This window comes from Antennarius striatus, chromosome 4 (assembly GCF_040054535.1).
Source record: "Antennarius striatus isolate MH-2024 chromosome 4, ASM4005453v1, whole genome shotgun sequence".
NCBI lineage: Eukaryota > Metazoa > Chordata > Actinopteri > Lophiiformes > Antennariidae > Antennarius > Antennarius striatus.
In genome coordinates, this window is record NC_090779.1 from 5,773,498 (window position 1) to 5,800,097 (window position 26,600).

Consider the following 26,600-nt stretch of genomic DNA (forward strand, 5'->3'; position numbering starts at 1 on the left):
CAATTTTATACTGTTTAGATTTTATTTTATACTGTTTATATTTTAATACTGTAATATTTTTAAATTTTATACTGTTTATATTTTTAGTTATAGTTTAGTATATAAGTCCTGTTAGTGCTGCATGTGTCTGTCTGTTAGTGTAATGTATGTCTTGTGGTATGTCCTGTGATGTCAGTGTTTCCTTTTCTCCTGGTGTTTATCAGTATTATTTGTTAAGTAATGCCTGAGCAGTGGATATATGCAATTTCCTCCGGGATTAATAAAGTATCTATCTATCTATCTATCTATCTATCTATCTATCTATCTATCTATCTATCTATCTATCTATCTATCTATCTATCTATCTATCTATCTATCTATCTATCTATCTATCTATCTATCTATCTATCTATCTATCTATCTATCTATCTATCTATCTATCTATCTATCTATCTATCTATCTATCTATCTATCTATCTATCTATCTATCTATCTATCTATCTATCTATCTATCTATCATGGGATTCACTACCACTGTATTGTGGAATAATCTGCCTCAGCAGATCAGACAGGCCTCTTCTCTGTCTGTTTTCAAATATCGGGGGGAAACATACCTCTTCTCCTCGGCTTTTAACATCTAGATAGACACTGGATTTTATTTTGTCTTATCTTATTCTATCTTATTTTTTATTGCTCTGATTATATGCTTTTGTTTTTATCCATATTTTATGTTTTTAATTGATTAATTTGACTTATAATATTTGAGCCATTTTGATTTTTATCTATAATGTTTGTTCTTTTTTATTTATTCGCCTATACAGCACTTTGGTCAACTGTGGTTGTGGTAAAGTGCTCAACAAATAAAGATTGGATTGGATTGGATTGGATTTGTAAACAGTAATGGCTAAAAGTTCCTTGCTATTTTAATTTCATGGATTTTGTTCTCATGGATTATAAGGATGAGTGACTCAGGTAGGATCTGAACATTGCTTCCTGAACTCCAGTAGATGCAGCTGAAGAAAAACAATAATGGAAATGTTGGAAATGGATCCTAATAAGAGAATCACACCTTGGGAAGTCCTCAATCATCTGTTTATTAACTGTTATGAACCTGCTTCCTGTATTAAGACACGGGTGCCAGCCACCACCAGACCACTCCAGTCCACCTCCAACAACCTCACCAGAGGAGATGTGATTGAGGTTCAGCCTGATGCTGAGACCAGATCAACCAAGTCAGAGAAGAAGCAGCAGAAGATAAATGTGTTCTAGCAGTTCTTGAGCGTTCACATTGTTGCATGCAGCAGTGCGAACAGGAGATTTGGAATAACCAGAGATGTGAGACGACTACCTTTGAGTATAACCATTAGTCAGAGAAAAGGGTACAGTCTGCAGAAATTTTATGTTTTCATGATGAGTTTTACAAAAGTTCCACATTGCATGACAGTGATGTGTATATTGGTGGTAGGGTCCAAGTTCTCCGGTTTCCTCTAACCCCCAGACAGGTGAGAAGACTTTCTCTGGGTATGACAACCATCATCACCTGAATGAGGTTAAGCAGATATTTTCAGATGTCTCACAGGAATATATTCTACCTGTGTTTAGTTTGCAGACTGACAAACTCCCTGTCTCTCTTGAGATTCTTTGTCTATGTCTTTCTGCTTACTAGGGTGCTGGTGAGACAGAAAAAATGAAGTAAATGTCTAAGCTTTTCTCAACAAACAGCAGCAAACCTCAGCTTGTGTTCAACATCTTGGACTCTGGTGAATCCCCTAGAAAGCGCTCCCACAGTGCCGACACTCTCTCTGTCACAGCTTCTTCAAAGTTTTTCATAGATAAGATCTCAGCCCTCCGGCCGTCCACTCTCACCACTTCTGCCTCTGGCTCCGACCTCATCCTCCCTCCCTTACCTGCTGTTTTTGAACGATTTGATCGTGTACCCCTCTCCTCACACTGAGATGTAGTTAGGCCACCCCGGGCTACGAGCTGTCCCTCTGACACCATCCCTTCTCCTGTCTTTAAGAATGCTTATAGTTCCGTGGATACAACTGTTCTTACTCTAATAACCTTCAGCCTTAGCTCAGGGTTTGTTCCAGCTTCTTCTAAAATTGTAGCAAGTCTGCTTATTAAAAAAACAAAACAAACTGGGACCCTTGGTGGTCATGGTTGGGTTGAGTCAGGAGGGAAATCTGGTGGTAAGACACGCACCGGATCCCTGCAACATAAAAAAAACAACCTTCAACCAGCAGTCAGGAAATAAGGGGAAGAGCAGAGGATTATAACAGGCTTCCTAGTAACATTTTGGGAGTAAAACAGAACATCAATAGTTCCCCCTAAAGTCCAGCATTGTGAGAAATGTTCTAAAAGCAACAGAGCAAACTCCATTTATATGTTCGACACAAGTCTTGAGAGTCCTTGAGCCAAGTCGCTCTTTTACAAAGCAACAACATGTCAAGATTTTCTGAGCAAACTGCAACTAAGCTAACTGTATTTCAGGTCAGAGATGACCTGAAATACAGTTAAAAGAAGCCTTTCAGAACAAGGATTTCTAATTACTGTTATCATATCCCGAGATAATGTGTTGATTATTCTATTGTCTCTGCCTCATTTTATTGCTTTGAGGTTTTCAAACTTGAGCTGTACACAGCAAACACACGTCAGATTACAAAAATTTTTCATTCTGACTCATCCTGTATGACTAAATCATTTGTGATTTGAAGCTGAAGCTCATTCTACGTGCTCATGCTGTGTGTAGAAATCAAGCTTGTTGGCCATCAGGGTTGATGTGGCAGAAAATCGTCAATAATAATTCGATTGAATGCTCCTCTGAGTTTCTTTGCCAAATATAAAAGCAGACTTTTTTTTCCCAGTAGAGTTATTCACTAGAAAAGATATGTCTTGATCGTCTGTACCGTCTTATGTACTGAGACATCGCTGGTGCATATTGACTCGCAGGTGTCAGGGAAGACGTGGGCGGAACGGGTTCAGCTTTTGCGCAGAGACTTAGAGGTTTGTTATTTCCTTTTTACTGTACAGACTCTGGATCAATGGCAATTTTCAGACACTGCTTACACTTCTGGAGTGTCACCGTCTGAACAAAAGGCACAGGGAATGGGGAATCACCTCATGGGTTTTCCTTGAGCTGTAAATAAATATGAAACAGTCATTTGAGCTGCCTGTATAGGGAGGAATCTCAACATACACTTGTTGTCAGAAACAAGAACAACCAGGGATGCTTCCCCAAATGAGATCACTTTAATCTGTCATATCGAATGATTTGGCCCCAACACCATCACGTAATCATACATTATAGTTAGAACCCATTGTTGTGTTTGCCTGTTATCATGAAATTGTGACATATTTGTGTGTGTGTGTGTGGGGGGTGGGGGGTGGGGTGGCTTCCAAATAACTGATGAGACAGTGGCCATAGTAAACAGCAGTGTTACTGGGATTGATGTGAGCAGCGATCGGTGCCACCTCATGCATGTTTCATGATGCCAGGCTCCAAGTTCAGCAGAGAGGCAGATGCTCATTGCTCATGCTTAGCAGCCTGCCTCTGCGATGGAAATATAAAATTGAACGCACACAGGAAAACAACCGTATAAAGAAGACACAGCGCTAGATGAATGTTGATTGGATGAACTGCACAATATTTTGTGTTCATGTGTTTCGCAGACTATGAAAGACGGTGAAACATAGCATGGTTGGAGTCTAATTGCTTGTTTTATAAGATGACATTTGACCTTTAATCCTTCAATTAATGGATGCTTCTGTACAACACAGTGATTGAGATGATGACAGAGGATCATAGTTTTGAAGTGTGTAAAGTATTATTGGATACTGTGGTTTTAATTAAAGCATTATTAAAAAGACAGAACTCGATGAATGAAACATTTGCTTTCGTCACGTTTCTGACATTGATCAATTTGACTGGCAATCAATTGAGAAAATTTAATAGGCATTAAACAGGCTCAGATAATCAGGCACATGTCTGTTTAACTTACCTGGAGAAAGTTCCCTCCACTCGTAAAGATTTGTGTAATGCTGTAGAAAACTGCATGAACAATTCTGGAGTTATCCCTGCTTCTTAAATTTGTGGGTTCCGTCCTTATATGTGCTCCATTTCTCTTCAAAGTTTCATGGAAATCAATCGAGTAGCTTCTTGTGTAATCAGAGAACATGTTGAGAAATACCTTACTTCAAAATGTAAAAGAATTCTGGTATCCTCCCCTTAAAATGCATTTATTTTTCAATTTATTAATGTAATTTTACAGTTTTTAGTGCAATTCCTCTCAACATTGTTTCTATCGCAGGCATTCAGCACTCTACAACTCATTGGTAAGAAACCAAGGCAAAACAGTTAGTGGCAAACAGAGACTGCCATGTTTCAGCTAATAATATTATATTTAGTTTGATTTATGTTTACTGGATGTGTAACTAGGTAACCGTTTGCCAGTCATGCTCATCATCAGCGCGTCAGTCTTGTCTTCAGAACCTGATAATGAAGCCTCTTACATATCCCACTTTTTTTTTCTGCATAGCAAAAAAATATAGTTTTTAATTGTTACATTTATTCCATTATTTACATAGATAGTAGGATTTTATTTTACATAATAATATGCAATATGAAGTGACTGAATACCAGTTTCTAATCCACTACATGAGGACAGATGACATGAGTTAGCATGCTAACCCACCTCTGCTAGTCTTTTCAACACTAACAGAGGTGAAGAAAGACAGTTACACAAGACAAATTGTACCTTTTCTTTTTTACTGTTAGTACTTATAAATATGCAGTTTAAATATGCTAATAAAATAGCTTTGACATTTTCGTGATTCAGTATAAGTAACAGTTTCCCAAAAATTGAGATACTTTTTAGATTTCAGGATGTACAAACCTGAGAAACAAAAAGAAGAGGTTGACACAGAGTTTGGTAACAGTTGCTACACGGTAGCCGAAACACCACGTACAGGTCCAGTCCCCCACCAGTTACCACTGCTTTAGCTCTGCCTTACTGGTAACAAGACGACATTTGAATGCAGGATATCCAGATTCATAATGAATATGTTCATCCTGTTTTTGTGTTGAATTATTCAGATAGTTGGGGTTTTGAATCAGAGAGAAATTAACTTCAAAGTAGTTCTGTTCAAAGTTTTATGACAGTGTGCAACTTTTGGAGATCCGCAAATGTAGAGCTGTTGTAGCAGTAGTACACGCATGTATCAAATAAGCAAATGTAAATTTGTCGTCATACATAAAACACACATCCTGGCTCACATACTTCAATCACAAATGATCAGTGTGGAAATAAAATTTCACTCAAAACTGAGGCTCAACTTAAATAGCAATAGTCAGATCAACATGTGTGTCCAATATTAAGTATTGGGAAATTTAAAAATGCTCTCCTTGGTTTCCTCATAATTGTTGCAAGGTCCTTGTGGTTTTGCTGCAGATTTGAGTTGTATTGAATTAATACGTTCACAATCACTTTTAGAGCTAAACCTTTCACAGAAATTTTTATATTATAAAGGACTCACAATCTTACAGCCGTGTGTTTACTGCTTCAAGGATCCAGCAGCTACAAAATGAAAAACACTCCTTGAACATCCCTCTTTCGGACCATCCATCTATTGTATTCGATCTGTTTCTTTTTCCATTACTCGTTATTCGACTGTCTGGACATTTCATTCGTAATGTCCTTAATTTCCCAGTATACCTTTTAAACAACCCACACAGATGGAGCCGGACCCGATCCAGCAGCTGTGTGGGTGGAGAATAGAAGGACAGGCCGGGTCGCATCTCAGGGCCACATCAAAAGAACACTGAAGGATAGAAGGCTATTCCTGCTCGCTCTCCTGCAACCAGATGATTTATCAGTGTAACTTAGAGGTCGGCCCCCAAACTCTGGGGCCTTTTGGCCACCATCCACCAGAAAGTCGCCCTCCTTACATGATGTTAGACTGCAAGACTTCCGCTGGTGTCTGAAGCCATTAGTGTGAACTAGGAGCACTGCACATGGTTAAAAATCCATCTGACAGGAAACATGAGAAAACTTGAAGGGTCTGATCATCGTCAGTCTAACAACTTCATGTTACCAACCCAGTTTTAAAATGGTTGGGATACCATGTAAAACATTTATATTCAGCTTTAACAAGTAGAAATACAAAGTAGTTCATATTTTCACTCATCAGATTCATCCTTTTCGGAAAGACATCTATAATATGACATGAATGCCGACAGGCCGGAACAGGCGCTGGATGATGCTCATGAATGTAAATGAGGCTGAGGTTCAGCACTGAAACACAGGATCACTGAAAGGACACCACGCTGTACTTCTGACACTGTGCCAACTGTTTTGGAGTTAGGTTTGTAGGTGAAACTAAGAGCCAGTGAACCGGAAACGTTGGTATTTATTGAAGGATGGGTGTTGTCCTACATCTTATTATTATTTCCACTACTTATTACTGGAGGAGAAACCTGTAAATGTGTACAAAACAGACATATTTATACACACCCGCCGAGCTGGTTAACTTTGTGCCACATACAACCATCTTTATTTCTCTTCCAGTGAAGTATTAAAGCCCGTCTGAACATGTTACCGTTCATATTAAGGAATATTGCTGCGTTCTTGTTATTTTTCACCCGTTAATCTGGTGAAAAGGTGAAAAACAGAAGAAATATTAGTCAAAACTGCAACTGCAATATATAATGGCTAATGATGCACCTGAATTATCCATGAGCAATATTTAATATCCGTACTTTTTCCTTTCCTACGTCACGATGCGGGCCACTGACTGGAGCGTTGTACGAGGTCATGACAAAGACAGGCAGCAGCGTCTCCTCCTGGTTTCTGTCATTACACCTCACAGCAGACATCTCATAGATTTACATCTCTGTACATGTGAATTAGTTAAATGTTGATCATCCAACAAGAACCTGTCGTGACGGTCCTGTGCTTCAGCTCCTCCAACCCCAAAACGTTCCATAGCCCTTTTGATCTTTTACTCGTCACATCAACGCTGCATCGGTCCAGACATGTGCTGGTGTTTTGAAAGTCTAACATCATTACTGGATGAATCTCTTGCTCCATCTCTGAACCCACAAACATGGCTTTGCGTCACATCTAATTACATTTAAGCACAGTCTGGATCTTTTGAGGGATACGGTTTCTATGACGATGCCAGTTTACATCAGTCGGTGGCTATACTGCATGGAACTTCTATGTGATGCTGACAATCCACAGCATCTGTCCTGCCTTCACCCTGAGTCACGCAGTGTGTAACGTAATAAATCAAAACTAGTCTCCTCCCTGTGGTTCCTGGAACAAATCAACTGTTTTCTGTGGAAAACTTGGGACACTTTTCTGGAATGACTGCATTCTATTCCCTCCATCTGCACACAGGCCTGAAACCAACTCCCTCAATCTGTGATGGTGATTGTGCGCTGGGGCTGAGGGAGTACGGACCCTGTCCTGAACTCTGAAAGGAGAACCCAAATACATCATAGACCTGGAACCCGGCATTACATCATGAGCCTGTACCCTGGAACAAGTGGATGTGTCTCTCATTTGGACTGAAGATTGGAAAGTTTAAGAGCCCCGGCACCATCTGCGAGTGTCTTTTGTCTCAGGTCATTGGAATCAGTTAATGAAGTGACTGATGACCTGTGTCTGATCTCCACTTAGTCTGAACCGAATCTCCTCAAACATAATTCTGGTGTCCAGGCTGATTTTTTTGGACATTGCTAGGTCAGCATGTTCAGTCCATTTCAAACTCTTTACACATAAAGCAGAACTCCAGTTCGAGTCTTTTTAAATGAACTTCTTTGCCTTCTTGATTGACCAATCACAACACAGGTCCTCCAGTAGGTGAACAGGGGCGTCGTGTTCACTGTGGCAGGACAGTCAGTATGTTAGTGATGGTCCACTTCTGATCGGTGCAGTCCTGGATGGCCAACTGGAAGGTGAAGTCAGACTGCTTGCTTTCCACCAACTCCAGGCAGCGCTGAGAGTCCATGTTCTGGATGGGGCCACCCTGGTGGGAAATAGAGAGGAGGTCAGAAGGGGGTGCGCTCCAGTTGGTCTTGTGTTCTGCCAGAAAATATTGTATTTTTATACCATGAACACGGAATATTTTGGAATGTTGTACCAGCATTCTTTTATTAAGCCAGATATGACTAGTTTTTCTTCATGTCAACCACCATTGTACCAATAGAGGAACCAAATATTTGCTGTGTTCCAATAAACAACAGCCCTTCTGAGTCCTCAGCAGACACAATTAGGACATTTATAACAAGAATATGTGTAAAATAAAGCCACAAGTATGAGAGAACTTTAAACTACTCTACAACTAAATCAATTTAGACACCAAAAAAACAAACAAACAACAACTTTGGAAGCAGAGAAGCATCTGACCTTGTACTTTAAACTTCCAAGTCTTTATTCACAAACCAGCTCAATGCAGTGGACACAAGTCCAAACTGCATCAATACTGAGCAGCTACACACCTTACTGTTGAATAAATGCATCACTCATCAGCGACAAAGAGAAGCCACATGACAGAAACCCTGATTTATTTGGGCCTGCAGCCCTGTGCATGCTGTCACGTCTTGTTATATTGAGCAACCAGATCATGATGTAATATTTCTAATGATCAAAACACATTGGCACATATCTTCTTTAATGATGTGCAAATGCAACCTTTACACGCGTCACATCAGCCTCATCTCTCAATCATCACGTATGACCAGTAGTGTGTGGTGGGATCTGCACTGACCATGTGTGTGTCTGGATTTCATCCTTAGGGCAGGGGGCTGATAACACCAGCCAATAACAGTATGCAGGTTGTGAGGTCAGTCTATTGGATAAAACCCAGTGACAAGGTTACATCTGTGTTTGGCTTCAACACCGCCGCTCCTCTTGTACAATTGGTGCAGCCATCATTATCACACTTAACAGCCATGATGTCCAAGAAGCAAGCGGACTTGGAGCCGTGTGTGCAGCCCTGGAATTATGGGTGTAGTTTGGTTTATCATTGGGGGATTACGATCATGTGGATAAAGTAAGCAACTGCACATTGACCAATAACAATCTGATCTGTCAGTGCAGTGATTTCCCACCTATTTTAAGGGCGAATTAAATTCTCCTACCCATGGTGGAGCAGATTATTTCCTCACACTCACACAGACATTTTGCTCAGTGGCTCAGGGTTTATCAGGAGGACAGAAGCTCTCGTCTGAACAAACTGCCTGCGAGCCTGGACTGTTTGTGCAACCTTTTGGATGTGTGGAAAAAACACAAAACATTAATTAACATCAGATTGTGTTGTATCGGGAGGGGGACGCCGCATCCCATCTATCAGAATGATTTTTCTGTGACCCAGCCGGCCTGACCTGGACGACCTGCATGCCTCAGTAGGTCTATTATTCAAACAAGGACAGGCAGCAGCCCTCCTCCTCCTCATCAGATTAAAATCGGGGAATGAGACAGAGCTTTGGGAGACAGGGGGGACCACATGTCGCTCCCTTGAGGACATGAGTGGAAATAAAAATGCACCAGAAGTAAACACGTCTTCATAGGGAATAAGATGTAATATTATGATTGGTTTGATTCTTTTTGAGTCCAAAATACACCAAGGACAAATAAAAGGAATACATACAACTACTTTGTGCCTTAACTGTGCCTTAGTTTGTACCCATATTACAAATAAATATCTTAATGACCAACAGGGAATTTTAAATGTTCTAAATGGACCAAACATTTAATCTCCTTTTTAATCTGCTTCCTTCTCCTCCGTCTCCAGAGGGGAGTATTTTCCTGCGGCATCTCACCAGAAAGCACAAACCTGAACCTGCAAAATAAAAAGTTGATAATAAGAAAGCAAACCATAACTGGAAAAAGTGAAATAAATACCTAAAAGACTGGAAAAACAACACAATGCTCAGGTCAAATCTGGACAGTCAGAAACTTAAATTTGAATAAATCCTTCCAGTTATAATTCTAGTGTGAAAATAGTTTTGTAAATTTGTGAACATGGGCTCAGGAGTATGTATTACTGTAATTGTGAGTTGTCACTTATTTTAACTGTACTTTTCAGGAATCGTGACGCAAATAAATTGATCAATATGTGATTTAATGTCCCCAATATATCTGTCCAAACTAGAGCCACACATGGATTCAACAGGTCCATCACTAACAGTCCGGTAAGGACTGGGTGCTAATTTTATGATTTATTGGCATTTAAAGGTTTGGAGTGACCTGATACTGTAAGTTACTGTGGGTCACTTTGAATAATTGTGTGTGTGTGTGTGTGTGTGTGTGTGTGTGTGTGTGTGTGTGTGTGTGTGTGTGTGTGTGCGTGCATGCGTGTGTGTGTGTGTGTGGTAACCAAATCAGGCCCTTAGTTAAATGGAGAAAACAGCAACATTTTATTGAGTCTAAACCCTGGCATAGAGGAGACTAAACTCATTTGTGCGCTTTAGGAAAGCTGCTTCACTTTAAAATCGATATGTTTTACATCTGTTACAACACACACACACACGCACGCACGCACACACACACACTTGCTCTTCAATCTAAATTAAGTGTGTGAGAAAGGTTACGCACTACAACAGCAGAAGCATGAAGTACTCAGTATACCTCCACCACTAGAGAAACACAGAACACACCTATCCTTGTTAACTGCAAATCTTTTTGAATTGCATGTCAACTGCAAACAAGTTAAAGGTTTTGAATGAAAATAAGGAAATAAAGCATATGTTTAAAAATTCTAGAAATCTCAAAAGTGCAGGGTAAGAGTAGAGGGTAAGTATGTAAGGGTTACAAGTCAATCTCGTAACCGCAAAAATGGAAAACTGTACAATTCTAAGTCCCTGATGGTTCAAACCATGCCTCCATCCTCCTCCTCCTCCTCCTCCTCTTCCTCCAGCATACAATCCTGCAACAGTTACCTATTGATGCTTCTAGCTCATTGAAGCAATATTGATTGTGGAGGGATGTTGATATGAGCAGAGAGGAGAGGGGATTAGTTTGAGATTCATGTATTGGACTTATGACTCTTCCCCCTGTTGGCATTGATCTGAGGCTAATCAGTGAACGCTACTCCGTTCTGTATTCAGTGCAGACACAAATCCTGTTTGAGTCTTAATGATCATTCAGGTCTTTATACAGCTCACGCTCCTGCAGGACAGGTAGAATATGATGTCTATAAAATCCAATCAGAGAGTCAATAGATGAGAATGAGAAAACCTCTTTCAAGAGAAATTAAAAAGGTTGATCCAGTGAAGGTTTCAATAATTGACATTGCCTACTTATTATGCTGAAATATACTGTAGCTGGTATCGTTCTGTTGCACATTTAATGATTGCTGTCCTTTTGGTTGTTGCCTCTCTGTATTTGAAAAATTATTATCCTTCCTCTAGAGACAGAATTCTTCACATTACCTATTAGGGTTTCATAAACAACCACTTTGATGGAGGTCTGAACTGAAGTCCAATTTACACAGTGAGATTAGGAATTAGTCGTCCATAATAAAAGTTAGAAGTTATACATTCTGATGCAACTATTCACCCCGGTCCATCTTGATGGATGGATTCAAAGTTCATTTCAATGTCACGTATGATTATAGAATGATCAATGAGTGAACGTGGTTCTACCTGATACCTCCTCTTTAATCAATCACCTCATCTGTCACACAGATTAACACGATCAAATTTTGTGATCAATCTCGTAGGTACAGATGTCACCGTAGGTCACAGTCATGAAAAAAAAAAAAAAGAAAGTCATTTATTAAATGTGTTCGAGCTCTTTTCCCCCCCTCAAGACGTCTAATATATGATATGATAAATGAGTCGGCAGAGGTCTGTCCCTGCTGCAGGGATCCCTGGTCATGAAAACGCCGAGCAGCTCTGGAGGACTTTGGTTGGGAGTCAGCTCAGACGTATGCCTGCATAATTAGACATTAAAGCTCTAATGAATGCTTCCACCATCAGCGTATCTCAGATGACTGCGCAATGTGAAACAGGTCACTTTACATAACACAGTGACAGACAATTATCACCCAACTCATCTCCAGAGAGCTCTTTGGGTTTACTGACCACAGCTTTAACTATTAGATTTACCAAAAAGGCTAAATTCTTAAGTGGACACACACTACAAGCTGAGACCTGAAACCATGTGATGAATAATTTTGATTTAAGTTATGTACTAGTTATTTGACAATGGTTACTCGGTTAATGACTTTATGTAAATAATCATGCTGCTAGAACAATTTCCATATTTTAAGCCAATTTCCCATTGCTTTCAACGATTAGTTCTTGTATTATAGCTCATCTTTTTCAATGCAATCACGACTCCATCCCAATTTCCAAGTATTTCCACAGAATTCTCATAACATAACTTTAAATGGACTACAGTTTCCTACACTCAATATGGCCTAAAAAACAAATTTAAAAAAATACAACAGTGGATTCAGTGTTAAAGAGCAGTATGGGCATATTTTGTTGTAAAATGTTGTCAGAATATCTAATTTTAAGCATTCTGTGAATCTTAAATTCTCCTGCTGTCAAAAAGTGAATTCCGCTCAACAATGATGGCTTTGACGTTTCAGCCAACCTGCTTCAGCAGCTGCTGATGTGTCACGCTGACAGAAGTCAGAGCAGACTTTGAACATTAGATGGTACAGTAGAAGAAGCATATTTTGCATCACAATGATGCAATTCCTCCACTGAATCCTTCAACCAATCAGCTGGCTTCAAACAATGGTTATTAAAAGTCTGAATTTCCCCTGTGTATCCTGAGGAACTTCTTCTATCATCTTCTTGTACACACACGTGCATGCACGCACACATGCACCCACCCACACACACAAACACACACACCTGGCATTTATCCAGCACCTTGTCCTCACATCAGCACTGAGCCCGTCTTGTCATCCTGCAGAGTGCAGAATGGGACCATACTATTGATTTTGTGCTATTAAGGCGGGAACACTAGTTAATCTGTCGATCAGACAGCCAGCCAGCCAGAAAGTCATCAGACAGCCAGTCAGTGGGTTGTCCAGCAAGTCAGGCAATCTGTCAGCTGGATGTTCAATCACCTCAAGTCATTCACCTCAGAGGATGTGGTGAGAAAAAGCTTTGAACACACAGCATGAAGTGTGAATGTAATTGATATCAAAGCAAATCTATATGATTTATGCTTAAATACCCACATTTCATCTTTACAGATAAAGGAGGAGAGACGGTGAAGCACCTCTGCTCCTCACTAACTGATTAAATCAAGACTGTGAAACATCTCCCCCAGCAAAACAAGTGCCTCCTGGTGACTGAACACCAGCGATACAAACATACCAACATCCACCTGAAGGCGTCGCCTAAGGGACATCCTGGAGTTTAGTCATCACTCCCCAATCCCCCTGGAAACACGAGTCTAGATGAGTCTAGATGTCAAACTATAAATAAGTTCTGTTGCTGTCATGAACATTTGAAAGCCGTGACTGTAATGAAAAATCCCCGGTTTGGTTTTTGCCCAAAATATGTTAATTGTTCAAAAAAATTCCAACATTCCAAATGAATGTCATCACGAAGTTGATAAATGTCCATAAATGTGACAGATGCATGTGACAGGTCAGGTGACTCCTAAATGTTAAATCTTCAGTCAGTTGAAGTCCTGCTGCAAATTGTTGAATTTTTACACTTGAGTTCTATTCTCTTGTATTTCACACTTTGAGCCTGAAAGCCTGGCGCGTGGGATGAACAAGCTGCTTTCACTGCAATGTGATTCATTAAAGAATCCACTTACACACATTCACCTGCCCTCAGACCTTGTTACCTGAAAGCTAATGCAATCAGGTCATTTGGAGTGCACAGGAAAAAAAAAAAAGTGAACGCAATGTAACCGTCATTGAAACCATTTCACACGTTCGCCAGAAATACCTTTTAAAACACTTTGATCGTTCAGAGACATCTGCTGATTACTGACGTACATTTCAGTGGTGGACCTGCCACTTCTGCTGCTCTGTGGATGTACCGATGGAGCTGCACGGTGCAACTTAATGGGGCTGCAGGTTCCACCACATGCTAGCAAAACACATAACTAGAGAAGAAGTCGGGACGGTTTGGGGAGGGGAGTGCTGCTTGATCCCATTTTTCACCTGTTGTTGCTTTAATCTGCACCAAATCAGGTGAAACTTTCACAATCACTTGTGCTTCCAAAACTGCACAGATGTGAGAAGTTTGACTGTCTGGTGTTGTACTGTGAAGATAAGGGTCCTCTATTTTTATTTTTCTGTTTGGACCAGTGTATAATTAGTGACACATTTTCAATCTGCGTGAATTTAATCTGTAAGCAATTAGCTGCATCACTGGCTGCTTTGACTTCAATACATCTACTTGTTTTATGAGGGTAATAACTATTGTCTATTGATTTATGTCATTTGCTCTTCCTCAGCCTCCAGCGGTCAGCGTCACCACCTCCACTCAGCTGTCCAGACAGATGGAATGAGGCTGATGGTGGCGGTGGACAGACGTGCTGAGAGACAAAGCAGGATATTGAAGTTATTGAACAGCCACTGGGTGACTTCATTTATGTAACCGACACACACGCTAGTTTAGAGTCGAATCTTATTAACAAAAGAATCTCTATAGAGTAACATATTCTTCATCATTTTTACAAGGCGCCAGAGCAGAGCTGTAATTGTTCCCACAGCCACAAGTTAAAAGTACTGTTTGTTTGTAGCATCCTATAAATATATAACAGCCTCCTGAGAGCGTATGTGTTCAGCGATCTGCTTGTACTAATTGTACATATATGGTGCTTTTTTCAGGAAATATAGCTGATTAATATACAGTGAGTTCAGCTAGATCATGTTAAAAGAAAACCTTGCCAAATGTCTCCTCCGAAAGTAACTAGCAAACTTTACAAAGTCATTAGATCAGAGAATGTAAGGTTTATTACGCTGAGAAAGTTCTGACAGAAACTGGATGGAACTGTTAGGCATCTTTCCAATATTTAAACACAGAAGCTTCTTTCATCCATCACAAAACAAATAAATGTCATATTTGCTGTTCACATTAACAGTTCAATATTTCCAAATAAAAGGTTTCCAAATGTCAGTTATGTGAGCAGAATGTAAAGAAAACACGCTGTTGTTTGCAATGTTCACAATCTCTTGGAGAGCTGCTCTTGTGGAAACAGAAGTAGAGGGATTTTAGTGAATTGGAAACGAACAGAGATCTCCCACACAGTGAGAATAAAATAGCATTTATCCTGCTAAATAAAGACATGATTATGAACATGAAAGAGAAAAGCATGTAAGCTATAGGAAATGAACATGGTATCTATTCTGCTGCTATTCACTGGTATAATGTATATAGAGTATAATACCAGCAAAACCTTCATGATGCCTCGGCTTTGATCATCTGCAAACAAACCGTTTTCACGCCGCCAGCTCTCTGATCTTGCGTTCCATCCTGAATCCAATGAGCGGTGCAGATGTGCGAGCATTTGCGATATTAAATTTTTTATTGGCCCACCTTGAGAAAAGTGGTGTCCACCCGGAGCAAATAAAGCAAACCAACAAAATAGAAAACCAAATAATGTCAGAAAATTCACCGACGTCCGAAAACATCATCTGCTATATATAAGAAAGTAGGACCCGCTCAAAAAGGTTTTTGCGAGGCAATTTATTGCTTTCTCCTTTTCTTTCATCCAGGCTTCCTCGCTGTTGTTCGCCATTCCCCCCAGGGTCAAGCTCAGTTTAATATTGTAAAGGATCTACTTATCAATAATTCAAAAATACTGACTGCTTCACATGAAACGCTGCCTCCCTACTTGTTTGCTTCACTTATTTCCACCCCTTCTCTTTATACTGTTTTTTTATTCTCCGCTTTTGCTCTTGTTTCGCTCTCATCTTTCTTCCTTCTCGTATCCTCAAAGCTTTTTCTCCCATACCCATGTACATGTTCTTCCTCTCTCATGTCTATTGGCCTCCTTCTGAGTGTCTTCTCAAATATGTAGAAAATACTTGAATTAACTTAAAAATAAAAACTTGTGTTGATGAGCCTGCTGCTGTAAAAAGACTATAACATTCTCCACAGCAGAATAATAGCAGAATAAAAGAATCTTTAAGACCCTAAACAAAACATGTGTGAACAGGAGGAGGAAGATCTGGACAGAAGCTCCTGTCACACACGTATGTATGTGCAGATGGAGACTCGTCCTTCTGTCTGTCTGCTTGTAAAAAGAAAGTCTTTCAACATCTTTTCAAAAACTACTAAACAGAATTCAACAAAATTTTATAGATGAATTTAAAAAACTAACAATTTCCAGCCCATCTGAATGTAACCATCATTTGGATCCCATTTTGTGTGTTACAGACAGCTTTGGTCCTGTACAGGTGATCTGGGTGCAGCGGGAAATTGCTCAAAATCAGCACGATTCCCAAATGTTCACAATGGCAATTAGAAAATCAAGACTGACTGGTGGACCTGAAATTTTGGTCATCAAATTCAAATTAAAAAAACTTTATTAGTCCTCAAGGACCAATCGAAACCAAGCGGCAATTGGAAAAAAAGAAAAGTTAAAAAAATCAGATTTGTTCAGCTGGCCCACGGGCTTTTCATGGTGTGACAGTTTCTTTCTTAGGGTCAGCTGACCACCTCCCTAAGTCAACTAAATCCACATAGCATTGATGAACTGGTTCTGATGAAGCACACATACACACCGAAGGCCCTTAAGACGTATCTATCCTGTCAATGAAGAGCAACCCTGTTATTGATTAGGATGCTGTGTTAGCCAACCTCTGCTGCACAAAGTCATCTGTTGCGAGACCTTCAAAGAATAGCATCACGTAGTGTGGGATTGAAAAGTCGGAAAAAAGCTTGTTATGTACATCTCATATGTCTGACATGACCACTTCAAACTTTCAAAAAGGCTTGCCCATCTTCCCTGATGCATCAGAGGCCACTTCAGGGTGGGGTTCTGCCTCCTGAGGTCCAGTAAGCCAGAATTGTTTCAGTGTAACTAACCATGGATTGCCTGTACTGGTGTAATTGTCACGGCTTGAGCACGACTGGCATGGGGAACCCAAAAGCACGACAGACAAACGGGCAGGTCAAGAGTCTCAGCAGGTTTAATAACGCAGGCAGCGGTCAGGTTCCAAATAATCAGTCCAAATGGCAGAGGTATCCATAAAAATGACAGGCAAAAGGTAGAGTCCAGAATCCAGCAGGGTCAGGCACAAAACAATCAAAAACCAGGCAGACAAACCAAATGAGGAGCAGACAACAGGCTGGGTCGAGAGAGCAGACGTGATTCATACACGGTCACCAAAGCAAGCAGGATACGAAGGCTGGAGAGTCAGGGGAACACTTAACAATCTGGCAGAGTACTGAGGGCAGAGCTGGGTGTATGTAGTGTGGAGACAGGTTAGGGAGTGGCTGCAGGTGTGTAGATAGACAGCATGTGCAGGGAATGAACCGATTGAAGATGAGACAGGATCTGGAATGATATGAGTTGTTATTGGCAGGAAAACAAACAGGAAAATCACAAGACAGAGACGTGACAGAACCCCCCCTCTAGGAGCTGACGGGACAGAATTAAGACAGTTCATCCGACAAGAAGCACCCCATTGCAGCACAGTTCCGGATGCCCAGTCAATGTGAGGGTTGTGCTTCCTCAACCAAGGATACCCCAAAATAACTGGTTGTTGGGGAGCGTGAATAAGATGGAAAGTGAGAGACTCCCCATGAGTTCCAGACACGCACTTAAACAGAGGAACAGTCTGATGAGTGACACGGCAGAGAAGTCGACCATCCAGGGCGGTGGCATGAAATCTAGGGATCTAGGGACTCTATGCCAATCCCTAAACGAGTTGCCAGGGACCAGACAAGCAGGTTGGTGTCAGCCCCAGAGTCAATTAAAACACCAACTGTAATTTCATGTCCAGAACAACGAAAAGTTGCGTGCAGCAGGGGTCGTGAAGGCATATCAGCATACCAAGTTCTACTCACCAGCGCCCTCCACTTACCTGGTGAGTTCGCCCATCTTACCGGACAAGAAGAAACAAAAGGTAAAGGTAGTGGTTCTTGCGCAAGCGACGCTCTATCTCCGCTGGGGGCAGACGGTAGCGACCCAGTTGCATGGGCTCTTCTTGACCTCCAGGGATGTCCTCAGTCGTCGGCGGAGGCATCCAAGCCGCAGGAGGGTCACGGGGCGCCTGGACAGCTTTGGGGAAGCACAGTCTCTCTCTTCTTCGCTCCCGAAGGCGGCCATCAATGCGGATAGCCAAGGCCACAAGAGAGTCGAGATCAGCAGGGAGATCTCGCGTCGCCAGCTTATCTTTCACCCGGTCGGAAAGACCGTGGTAAAAGGCATCAAAGAGGGAAGCGGGATTCCAGTTGCTCTCAGCAGCAATGGTGCGGAAGTCGATGGCGTACTCGGCCACAGATCTTCCCCCTTGAGACATCTTTAACAACCTCCGGGCTGCCTCTCTCCCAGGGGTCACAAGATCAAACACCTTCCGAAACTCGGCGGAAAAAGACTGGACAGATGCACAGACAGGTGATTGTCGCTTCCATTCCGCAGTTCCCTGTGAGTAAGGAGACATTGTATGCCACACGGGACCGCTCCGTGGGGAAAACTGAGGGCTGCTGCTCAAAAACAAGAGAACACTGAACCAAAAAAGGGCGACAGGTTCCTGGGGCACCAGAGCAGCGCTCCAGAGGAGGAATCCGAGCTTCAGAATGGGCGGGAGGACGAGCAGGCAGAAAAGGAACAGCAGCAGAACCCGGGTTGGTCGGAGGCGCTGCAGAAAGTGAAGTGAGATGTTCACACATAGCCTCAATGATGCGTTCCAAGCGGACGTTGTTGGACTGCATAGCCTTAGACAAGAAGGAAAGGTGATGTTCGATGAGCTGGACCTTGTCTGAGTCTATGGAGGACTTGGTCTGGGATGCTGTCGGCCGGGTTCATATTGGCCAGATTGTTCTGTCACGGCTTGAGCACGACTGGCACGGGGAACCCAAAAGCACGACAGACAAACAGGCAGGTCAAGAGTCTCAGAGCAGGTTTAATAGAACAGGCAGAGGTCAGGTTCCAAATAATCAGTCCGATAGGCAGAGGTTTCCAAAAAAACGACAGGCAAAAGGTAGAGTCCAGAATCCAGCAGGGTCAGGCACGAAACAATCAAAAACCAGGCAGACAAACCAAATGAGGAGCAGACAACAGGCTGGGTCGAGAGAGCAGACGGGATTCATACACGGTTACCAAAGCAAGCAGGATACGAAGGCTGGAGAGTCAGGGGAACACTAAACAATCTGGCAGAGTACTGAGGGCAGAGCTGGGTGTATGTAGTGTGGAGACAGGTTAGGGAGTGGCTGCAGGTGTGTGGAGAGACAGCATGTACAGGGAATGAACCGATTGAAGATGAGACAGGATCTGGAATGATATGAGTTGTTAGTGGCAGGAAAACAAACAAGAAAATCATAAGACAGAGACGTGACAGTAATGTAATACTGTCAGCATCATCTTTATCTCTGCTGTACGATTTAGGAAAACTACAAGTATAATTTTTTAGGTCTCGCAAAGGATTCTCTGTATTTATACCCACACTATTATAGCAGTGTTGAAGGAAACAAGAGTCGACAGCTAACATGGTGACCACTAGTACTGTTACTAATACTGACGCAGTGAAGCATGTAGTTTGATCAGTCCGTTGCTAATTTGAATGACCCAATAACAGCATAAATTAGCATAAATGACATTACGTACAACAATGATTCACATAGATTGTGGACGTGTCATTAGTCTTGTTAAAGTTTTTTAATCATTTGCTTGACTAAACAATATTTTCCACTTGTTCCTACAGATGAACCCACAGCCTTTCTACCAACTCTCCACTCCCCCGCAACTCTATGGCGTCTGCTTTAGCTCAATATTTTGGTCAGCAAGTGCAAAGAAATGACCATCAGTTTACTTTATAGCTGCAGTAGACAGCGATTCCCCCGGAAAAAAACGGGACAAACTGGATGTCCATTACCAAAAACAGGCAGCGTTAGCGATAAGTTGAAAACAGTTTCACATTTAAGAGCTGTAAAGTGAAATGAAACTAAATTCAATAGACAAGGAAAATGGCATCCAAAAGAATGTTAATGCTGATGTCTGCCAAGGAGAGAAGACAAGTTGTCTATTATCGCTAACTGGTGACAATAAATTTAGGTTTGACTCACCTACTAATTTCCCTTTGGGGATTACTAAAGTATATGAAAATTAGGAAAAAAAACCTCATTATAATTTTTGAATGATCACTATCGCTTTTTCTCGACAATTTTTCTTCATCACAGTCACAGCCCTAACTCATACGTACAGTATATCAGTCGTTACAAGATCTTTCTTAAAGTCATTAAAGAAACATAATTTATATCCGTAGTAGTATGATCTTTCTTAAAGTCATTTGAGCTGCTGTCATACGTGATCACTCATCAAATATTATCTGATCGCTGCTGATGTCCTGAGCACTGATCATTTTATTCTAATGACAGTAATGACTACTGTGATGATCGTTTAAGTGTTTGTGTTGTCTCCACATGGTTAAATATAGTGTTTCAAGACCCTAAGGATAGAAGATCTAAATTCAAAGTGTGGTTATCACATCTGGCTAATAGTTTTACTAGACACATCATCAAGGATGATGATGATTTTGTGAATCACTGCTGATGCAACTAATGATTGTTGGAGAAAGCAGGGACAAGGGTTCAACTGAGGGTACTACTTGGTATGCATGCTCTGTTGACTCACTAACATTAATTTTTAATCCTTCTCACTTTTATGGAACAAGTTTGACCTGGGAAGTGTGATGACATTTTGAAATTGCCAATCTCCAATTTTACTTCCATCTTCCCTTTTTAATCTTTCATACAACTCAGCCTTAATCTGCTCTGCTTGAAAAGCTGGTAGCTGAATATCTTTTGACTTCTCAACCAAACTTCTTAGAAAAGAAAATATGAGTCTCTTTTCCCGAAACCCCTTCAGGGTTTAATGAGTTTTATGTGTTTGACATCTGACTTATGTTAGAAGTCTGATATCTCAATTTAGCCACTGATAATTAGAGGCTGTATGCTCAGTAGGTGAAAATATTGAGGGATCTGGAGAGCTGTCAGATGGTGGAGGACTGAGAAAGAGGGTGGAGGGGGGGGGGGCAAGAGGAAAACACAAAAAAGCAGAGATGTCTTCGGCTTGAATGCAGTTGTGTTCATTTTATACTAATTATCCAGATCTTTCGACTTATCTGTCATATTTAAAGGCAACATAAAAAGTTTGAAGATTAAAAATAAGACAGAAGATTGTTAAAAGTCACAAACTGTGAATGTGTGAAAGCTCATTATCCAACACAAGTAGACGGCTTCTAAAACGCTGACTGCAAAAAAAAACAAAAAAAACAAAACCATGTGAGGAACAATCCATGCACCAATAAAACCAGAATTGAAACAAAGAGGGAGTAGAAGAGGAACAAATCCTCTCCAGAGGAATGGTAAAAATGCTCTGAGAAGCCATTGGTGTTACAGTGTTACAGGAATACCAATTAGCAAATGAAAAAGATCAAAAGTGCATCAAAGCAGAAGAACCCAAGCGAGTGAAAACATTCATGCAGCTGGAATCTTTCCTTTCTTGTGTGTGGAAGGTCTCAAAGACTGCAGTCATTTATAATTATGGTTCTTTGTGTGTGTGTGTGTGTGTGTGTGTGTGTGTGTGTGTGTGTGTGTGTGTGTGTGTGTGTGTGTGTGTGTGTGTGTGTGTGTGTGTGTGTGTGTTACCTGAGTGAACATCCAGGTGAGCTTCATGTGTTTGGTAGCTGCGTAGCTGCACTCCAGCAGCATGGGTCTGTTGTTCACGTCCACCAGACACTTGTTGTCGTCGTCGTCGATGGTGGGGCTCAGGACTCCCAGGTGAAGCTGCTGGGAGCTGGTGAAGTAGACATTCTGCTGGGGAACACAGACAGAGACTGATGAAGGACAACTTTCCAGGGACTAAGACCCCTTTTCACCATAACTGTAGCAAAATTTGTTCTTATCTTAAGTGGAAATTGTACTATTCAGGGAATGGTTTTATGAGATTTATGTCAATTTCCAAGTTTTATTTGTATGCAACATTCATTGAAACCAACTATCTACAGGAAAAGTGTTCCCTGAGAAGGCACTCCTCAACCGGGGTACAGAATCTGGACGTCATCGAGGGACGATTAAAAAAAAAGTCCTGATGTTGCTGACAGCATGAAATGATTGAAATGAAATTAATAAAATGAAATCTATGATTACCTAACTTAGGAAAATGCTCTCATGTAGTCGGCAAGTTGCAGGTGTTCACATGAATTACTGATGCATTTATGATGACAGTTCCAAACCCATTGCAGTCTGTATGGCGCTGCATACAGACCTTTATAGTCAGAGTCAAACTACTGCAATTCTAAGTCAACTAACCATTAGGTCACAAACACAATGAACTCCATTGTACCTGTGTAGAAAAAAATGTATCGTAACTTTAGAGCTATTTTTCTACAGCATACTACATTTAAAAGACACAATGGCGCAGTGGGTAGCGCTGTTGCTGCACAGCAAGGCGGTTCCAGGTTGGAGTCCCGCTCTGTGCGGCGTTTGCATGTTCTCCCCTTGTCTGCGTGGGTTCTCTCCGGGTTGTCTGACTTCCTCCCACCTCCAAAAAACATACGCTTCAGGTTAATTCTGTCGTTCCAAATTGACCTTGGGTGTGAGTGTGTGCGCCCGTGCTTGTCTGTGTCGTTCTGTGGCTCCGCGGCGCACTGGCGACGCGCCCGGAGTGTCCCCCCAGTTTAGAACTCTGAACCAGCTGGGATAGGCTGATGGAGAAGCGAGAATTACTTTTGCAGCAGTTGTATCTATTAACTAAACATCCATATTTAAGAAGCTGTTGTTTTGTTGTTGTTGTTGTATTGTTTTCAGGTTGTTACGCATTTTATAAGAATATAAATGTGCTGTAATTTATAAATGGATATTATTAAACTTCTTTCACAATGAGTTTTACCATCACGCATTTTTATTATTGAGCACCTTTGAAGGGTTAGCCTACATTTACACAGAGCCCAGGCGCCAGTAAAAATAACTGTAAGTAGGCTAATTCTTGAATGTTAAGTGAGCTTTATTTACCTCACCTGCAACATCTGCCAGATCTCTGAACAACATTCTCACATTTTTAATAGAGCGACAAAAAACCCCCCAAAACAAGCCACCTGTAACTGATCCAATTAAGAAAAATAGAGAAAGCTTGAAATAAGGAGAGAAACAAGCAGCAGCACAGGAAGAAGGACTGAACAGGGATGGAGAAGAAGACTCGCCCTGAACATCAGCAGAGCAGATTCTGCATACCTCAAAAATATAACAAACACAACGGACGTGGTAATGAATGCAAATGTTGGCCCAGTTTTGAAGCCTGCAAAATGCCAACTGATGAAACACACCTTATGCAGTTAAAAAGCCCGTCAAGAACAGAGACAAATGATCACAGCCAACCTGACGTGAGCAAATGAAAAAGATCAAGGTCAACCTGGAACTGAAGCGAGCAGGTAAAGTTTAGAAGTAATGAAAGGGTGAAGCTGGAAACAGCTCTGCACAGAACAAACGGAAACACCAGATGTGTGTGTTTGCAGGGGAGTGTGTGGAGGCTCTGGGGAGGTAATTGATGTGAATAATGACCGTCTTACAAGAACAGGACATTTCTTGACAGGACCCATTATCAAACTGTGAACCAGCCAAAGAGCTTTTAGCTGCTGCTTGAGAAAAAAACAAAAAACAAAAAAAAACCCCAAGACAGACAACAGTACAGATGTGTGTGTGTGTGTGTGTGTGTGTGTGTGTGTGTGTGTGTGTGTGTGTGTGTGTGTGTGTGTGTGTGCGTGTTTGTGAAGGATTGTGCTGTGGACGCACGAATGACTAAGGATCGGTTTCTCTCTGTGTGTTTGTGCTAATAAGAGCGATTAAACTCGCATCTGTCAATAGATTGATACTCTACGGCAAACAAAGGGCTTAATGCGATCACTTCTCCTGTCACAGCTTCTTAAAAGCTCTAATAGGAGGATTATCGCCGTGTTGTGTTGGCAATCTCTGCAGACAGACACACAGACGCATTAACAAGCGTAGACAGAAGAAAGCTGACAAACAAGCCTGATTTTCTGGGAGTTTTTCTGGAAGGAGATGACATGTGAGAAGTATTTGAGAAGTGGCAGAAACAAACTTTAGGTAACGATCATATCTGTTATTTAGCGCACCATGTGACACGTGGTTTATTACACAGCAAGATACAAGTACTGCTTATGTTACAAGACGGGCAGCAAATGACTGAACATGATAATTATGGACATTTACATAATTTAGCCATAAACATGGATAGCACGGTTTAATGCCCACTCTCATCAAACAGTCCTGAATTCAGGGTTCTTGTATCACCTTGTAGTGATCCAAAGGATAGGATAATGGAATTATACTGAAAATAAAGATAAAAAATAAAGATAACTGTGTCTGCAGTGACTGTGAATGTCCAGCAGGAGAAATAAAGGGATTTGATCACTTCCTAGTGTCATCATTCCTAATTGCTTACGTCCCGCTTCAAAGCGGTGATGTATTGTAATGGTCAGTGTTCGTCCGTCCACCAAATATCTTAGCAACCGTTGCCAATAGAAAGATGAAACAAAAAGCACATTACTCGGGCGGCAAAGGGGATGAAAATGAGATGTTGCCCTTGACCTTGAGAAAACTGGGTCAAGGTCAAATTTCTACTTTTGTACATTCAGGAACCGGATAAGATAGAAAGATGAAGGAGAAGGCCAGTGTGAGTAAGACCGTAGATCAAAGTTAGTGCTTTGATCTATGAAAGTAGGTCAGAGCACTTGCTTTGATCTTTGACCTATGCAAGTAGGTCAAAGATGTTGCAGTCTGTGACCGCATTGGTTCTTATTTACATTGGAAGTATATGAGAAAGATTCTGTCTAAATCCTTTTGTTCTTCACCAAAGCTTTGCCACAAGTCACACTTAAAATAGAATCATATATAACCCCAATTTAAATACATCAGTATGCTAATCCTTTGTGATATAAGGTATTGACTGTTGTAACTCTTTACTCTAGTAGATTTTTAAAAAATCTATACCAACTATATATTTGATTCCAGCATGTTTCAAATATGTTGGGACTGGGACCTGAAAAAGTTGTCAAATGCTTGAAAAAAAACACCTGATTGGATGATTGGATGATGACCCTACCCTACTCAAAAAGACCAAAGCCTTGTGAAAATTGTCTGTCCACTATTTCTTTGATTATTCAAGAACACAGATGAGCCTGATGCTGAACGGAGACACACAGATCCACTTGCTTTTTTACCTCGGAGTGAAAACGAGACTCCTGGTGAACTTCTTACTAACTAATATGAATGCAGTCAGACGGGCTAATCGCTGGTGTTTCCGTCAGCCATCTGTTCTGATGGAGAAACGACAACCCAGACACACACAGACGGCACAAGACAGCTGCAAAGTTGTCTCTGCATAATGAAGAGAGACATCCAGACGAGTGGAGCAGAAAGAGGTGGAGGAAGAGAAGCGTTCCAGAAAGAGAACACAGACCACCAGGTTAACTGCAGGAATGCCCTTATTTATGGATAAGGATAGAAAACTGTCATTTTGAAAGTACATTACTTCAGAAGAAGAACTACCATTGCTATACTGCATTACAAGCACAGCCCTTTAATGACACAAACACTTAACTAGACTCTCCTCTATAGTCCACTGCATTTATTTAGAGAAAGTGAAAGTCCGTGAAGGTAAATGGCATCTGATCCCTCAGGGAGGTTTTGAATGTGTTTCCTCCTGCTGATGAATAAACACTGGCAAACACATTCTCTCTGATCAATTCAGTCAAAGGTTAAAGTTTTACGGAGTCCAGTAATTGGGTTTCAACGACACAGACATACACACACAGGCACACACACACTGCAGTTGTTTGTCAAAAGTTTTTCTGTAATTGGTTTGCTATCAAACTCCCTGTTGACTACAACTACACTATTCTAAATCATTAATGCTCCACCAACTTTGCCTGAAAAATGATGAATCAATGTCTTCTTAAGTACAAACGTGCTCCTGGAGAAAATCTTTCTTTCCCAAGTGGCAAGGTTGTCCCAAAGTTTAATCTTTTATTAAATTTGTTCTGGTACTTGGTTTTTACTTTTCTTTTGAAGCTGGGTTTTTTTCAGCCTCTTACAAATATTAAATTCTGATACCAGATTTTCTGCAGCTTGCTCATTTCTATCTAAACGCAATCGCAGCTTCGATATCCTGTTCACGCCTCTGCCAGCGTTGGCAGCATCACTCTTGGTCTTATTCACAGCGTTTAATCTGTGGCGCTAATCATTCACAGCGAATCACATGACACGCGTTAGCCTCGCTCTGAAGTAGCCCCAAAGAGATTGGAGGACCTGTTAGAGTGTTCCCTCTCTGCAATATGTCCCCACAAAGACAGACAAACACACACAGACATGAGGGTTGCACTGGAAAATAGTCTCAAAGGTTTAGGTTTCACTCTTTATTGATCGGGCTACAAACCAATCTTGT

At 41.2% G+C, this 26,600-nt stretch overlaps 1 protein-coding gene across 2 annotated transcripts in view; it reads right to left on the bottom strand.

Moving 5' to 3' along the window:
* Positions 1–4,538: 4,538 nt before the first annotated feature.
* The window catches only part of galnt18a (UDP-N-acetyl-alpha-D-galactosamine:polypeptide N-acetylgalactosaminyltransferase 18a), a 135,789-nt gene continuing 113,727 nt past the window's right edge, over positions 4,539–26,600 (bottom strand). The window contains exons 10-11 of one of the 2 annotated variants that reach the window (XM_068313971.1): positions 21,788–21,952; positions 4,539–8,010 (exon numbers count right to left, since the gene is read on the bottom strand). In XM_068313971.1, coding sequence (XP_068170072.1) covers positions 7,864–8,010; positions 21,788–21,952 — 312 coding nt within the window. In that variant the 3' untranslated portion in view covers positions 4,539–7,863. Of the gene's footprint in view, positions 8,011–21,787; positions 21,956–26,600 lie in introns of both variants that reach the window. The other variant, XM_068313970.1, reaches the window with a different exon arrangement.